This window comes from Stegastes partitus, unplaced genomic scaffold (genome assembly GCF_000690725.1).
Source record: "Stegastes partitus isolate 25-593 unplaced genomic scaffold, Stegastes_partitus-1.0.2 Scaffold1845, whole genome shotgun sequence".
Lineage (NCBI taxonomy): Eukaryota > Metazoa > Chordata > Actinopteri > Pomacentridae > Stegastes > Stegastes partitus.
The window spans coordinates 12,988-16,404 of record NW_007579576.1 but is presented as its reverse complement, the minus strand read 5'-3'; the positions used below and the strand labels follow the sequence as shown (position 1 = coordinate 16,404).

The window sequence follows — 3,417 nt, the reverse complement described above, 5'->3', positions numbered from 1 at the left end:
TTTTTTTTGAGAGAATAATTTACTTCTTTCTGTTTCCAGGTGATCGGAAGCAAGCGCGGAACCTGTGGATTTAACGAAAAAGAAAACGGATTTGGGACTGATTATTTCTTCTCTTTTGACTTGTACCGGTTTGCTTCGGCGTACATGAACATTTGCTAAAAAACAAAAACTAGAAAGAGAGACAGACAGAGAGAGAGAGAGAGAAAATAAAAGGCAAGCGATGGAAGTAAGTGCGGATCAGCCACGATGGATGAGCCATCATCCCGCGGTGTTGAACGAGCAGCATCCCGGCTCACATCACCCGGGCCTCGGTCACTCGTACATGGACCCTTCGCAGTATCCCCTCGCTGAAGATGTGGATGTACTCTTTAATATCGATGGACAGGGGAACCACGTCTCTCCATACTATGGAAACTCAGTCCGAGCCGTCCAGAGGTACCCTCCTCCTCCACACAGTAAGTAATCGGCCCGTTTAGGCCTTTTATTTAATAATGTGCACATTATCCTCTTCAGATGCTTGTGCGTAATTGCGGAAAAGGCTCCATTACTGCCGCTGTGTTTGGAATTATTTGTATAATCTAACTGTGATCCAGACCAGGTTTCGGTTTTGGCTTGTGCTGTCTTTTAGGAAGAAAAAAACCCTCTGAGAACTCAAGTGTTGTGAAACCACGGCGTAAATATATATCTTTGGTCTCTGTGTGCCGCTTAATTCACTGTTCATTCCCGTCTGAACTTCACACACCACACTCGTAGATGTCGGAGAAGTTTTTCCGAAAAGCCGTGCGTAATTTCTTTTCTGGATCAGTCGAGTTTAAACACATAGTTGGCACAGAGGTCACACGCAAACACACACCTGGAATATTTTTGGTAATGTTTTCAGTTCTGGGCGCATGCACGGCATTTATCTCGTATTGTAATGTGCTGTTCAACAGCGCGCAGTCATTTGTGGAGTTTCCTATATTGTAGGTTTTAACTTCCTGACCTGTCAATCACGGCGTAGTTTCTTCTTTAAAGGCGTTTGAATTACTAGTTATTCGGTTGTTGCATCAGGGGCCTGTTCAGAGGGAAAATTACACACGTGAAGGGGGTGAAATGATTTCCACGGAGTATTTTAAACAGACGGCTGGATGCAGGTTAGATGAGCTGGAAATTAAAGAAAAAAAAATACATGAAAGGTCGCTCAGTTTATTGGATAAATCTGTGCGTAAATGTGCACCCAAAGGCCCAAAGCGTGTGAATGGCAAACTGAATTTGTATGTTTGTTGCTGCTGCAGACTGAAGTCAGGTTGTGATCTTGTTCTGTTTTCTGTGTGCTGCCTCAGGTAGCCAGGTGTGCCGTCCCTCATTACTGCCCAGCTCTCTGCCCTGGCTGGAGGGGAGCAAAGGAATCGCCCCGCACCACAGCACTTCTCCCTGGAACCTGAGCCCTTTCCCCAAGAACCCCCTGCACCACGGCTCCCCGGCCAGCCTGTCCGTCTACCCCCCGGCCTCCTCCTCCTCCCTGTCCACCGGTCACTCCAGTCCGCACCTCTTCACGTTTCCCCCGACCCCTCCGAAAGACGTATCCCCGGACCCGGGCATATCCACCCCGGGCTCCAGCAGCTCCGGGCGGCAGGAGGATAAAGAGTGCATAAAGTACCAGGTGACCCTGGCCGAGAGTATGAAACTGGAGTCAGCTCACAGCCGGAGCGTGGCATCAATCGGAGCAGGGTCATCCTCTGCCCACCACCCCATCGCCACATACCCACACTATGTCCCCGAATACGGCCCAGGCCTCTTCCCACCAAGTAGCCTGATAGGTGGGTCATCTTCTAGTTATGGTTCCAAAACAAGACCAAAAACAAGGTCCTGTTCAGGTAGGCGTGCGCTTTATTACATTCCCTTTTGATCTAACATTATTCCCCAGATTTGCAGCCTTTAACGATCAGCCATGTTTAAGCTCATATTCAAAAAAAAAAAAAAAGCCCATAATCAGCACATTCATCCCTCTCATGAATAAGCTTTTGCTTTTTGGGCTTAAGGCCATGCAGGTCAACCTGTATTCTAAACAGGCGCATCAGAATGCCTCCAAACTTTCTCTTTCATCACCTCAAATAATAATAATAATAATACAAATAATAATAACACTAGTTTAGGATTATAATATTTTTAAAATGAACATAAGCAGGCCTTAAATTGTTTAATAAAGAAATTTAAAATATGGAAAAATGTGAATAAAATTTAAAACTATAAAAACAAATCTCTCTTTTTCAGGATCTTCTCTGTATTTAATTCTAACAAACTGAAATCGTCGTGACGCGCACGAGCTCCGAGTTGATTCTCACATTAATTTGGGTCATTTTTTTTTTTTCTTTTTTCATTTTCTCTCTCCACCAACACAGAGACAGAGGGTGAAGCCAGCTCTCTGGGCTGTGTCGCCCCGTTTATATGTTTAAGATAATCCCATTACTGTCAGACCAGTGCGCGCCACAGTTGCATTGTTTACGCAGCGCTGGAGCTCCGGATGCTGCTCGTTCATTCACAGGGAGAGAGAAAAAAAAAGAGGAAAGAAAAGCGGGTGAACCGTCGCCGTGTCAGAGAGCACGAACCGGAGAGAGAGAGAGAAGGGCAGGGATGTTTCCAAACTGTGAGGAGCGGAGGATAATTATTTTAGAGGTTATTTGCAGCTGAAAAGCAGTTTTTTTTTTCTTCTCTCTTTCTGTAATGAGATTAATATCAGCGCCTTTGATGGGGAGGATAGAAAACAGTGGATTAGTCGATGCATATCATCGGGGGATTATTCAGCAGCATCATACAGTGGGGTCATTAATGCAAATAAAGATTTTAATTCGAGGATCATGTGAGATAATGTGCATTTAAAGATATTTCTAATGAGGTTATCAGCGCAGTGCAACTTCTTCACATCGTGCAGCGACTGAAACACACCCTGCAACAGCTGCATTGCAGAGGCCTGCGTTTTCTCCAGGATCTGATTTTCTTCTCTTGCCAAAAAAAAAAAGAAAGAAAAGAAAAGAAACACTTGTTCAGGTGCTTGCATGTCTGTCACATCTAAACGACCCGGACTGACGCATCTCTTTCTCTTTGTGAAGAAGAAGAAGAAGAAGAAGTCTCGGGCTTTTTCTCTCTCTCTGTGTTTTTGCAGCTCGCTTGAGAAAAAAAAACAGAAAAAAAAAAACAGGGGGAAGTAAGTGTGGCTGCATGAGAATGCAAAAGGCTCTCGGCGTTGCACAAAAAAGCCCTGTGTGAGTCTCTGCTTTCAAATAATCTGAGTGTGACTGCAGCGCCCTTGTTTCAGTTTCAGGCCCCCCAAATACCAGAATCAAACTGTTAGTGCGCGTCTCACCTGTCGGTGTCACTAGAGAAGTGCCAGTCAAAGCTGAACACCCCCTCAGTCACCTGCAAACAAAGACACAAACA

General features: G+C 45.1%; 1 protein-coding gene across 5 annotated transcripts in view; it reads left to right on the top strand.

The window, feature by feature from the left end:
• gata3 (GATA binding protein 3) overlaps positions 1 to 3,417 on the top strand; it is a 15,860-nt gene that overhangs the window by 5,310 nt on the left and 7,133 nt on the right. For 3 of the 5 annotated variants that reach the window (XM_008302616.1, XM_008302617.1, XM_008302615.1), the window contains exons 2-3: positions 40 to 455; positions 1,323 to 1,856. In XM_008302616.1, coding sequence (XP_008300838.1) covers positions 221 to 455; positions 1,323 to 1,856 — 769 coding nt within the window. In that variant the 5' untranslated portion in view covers positions 40 to 220. The remainder of the gene's footprint in view (positions 1 to 39; positions 456 to 1,322; positions 1,857 to 3,417) is intronic. The other 2 variants (XM_008302619.1, XM_008302618.1) reach the window with 1 other exon arrangement.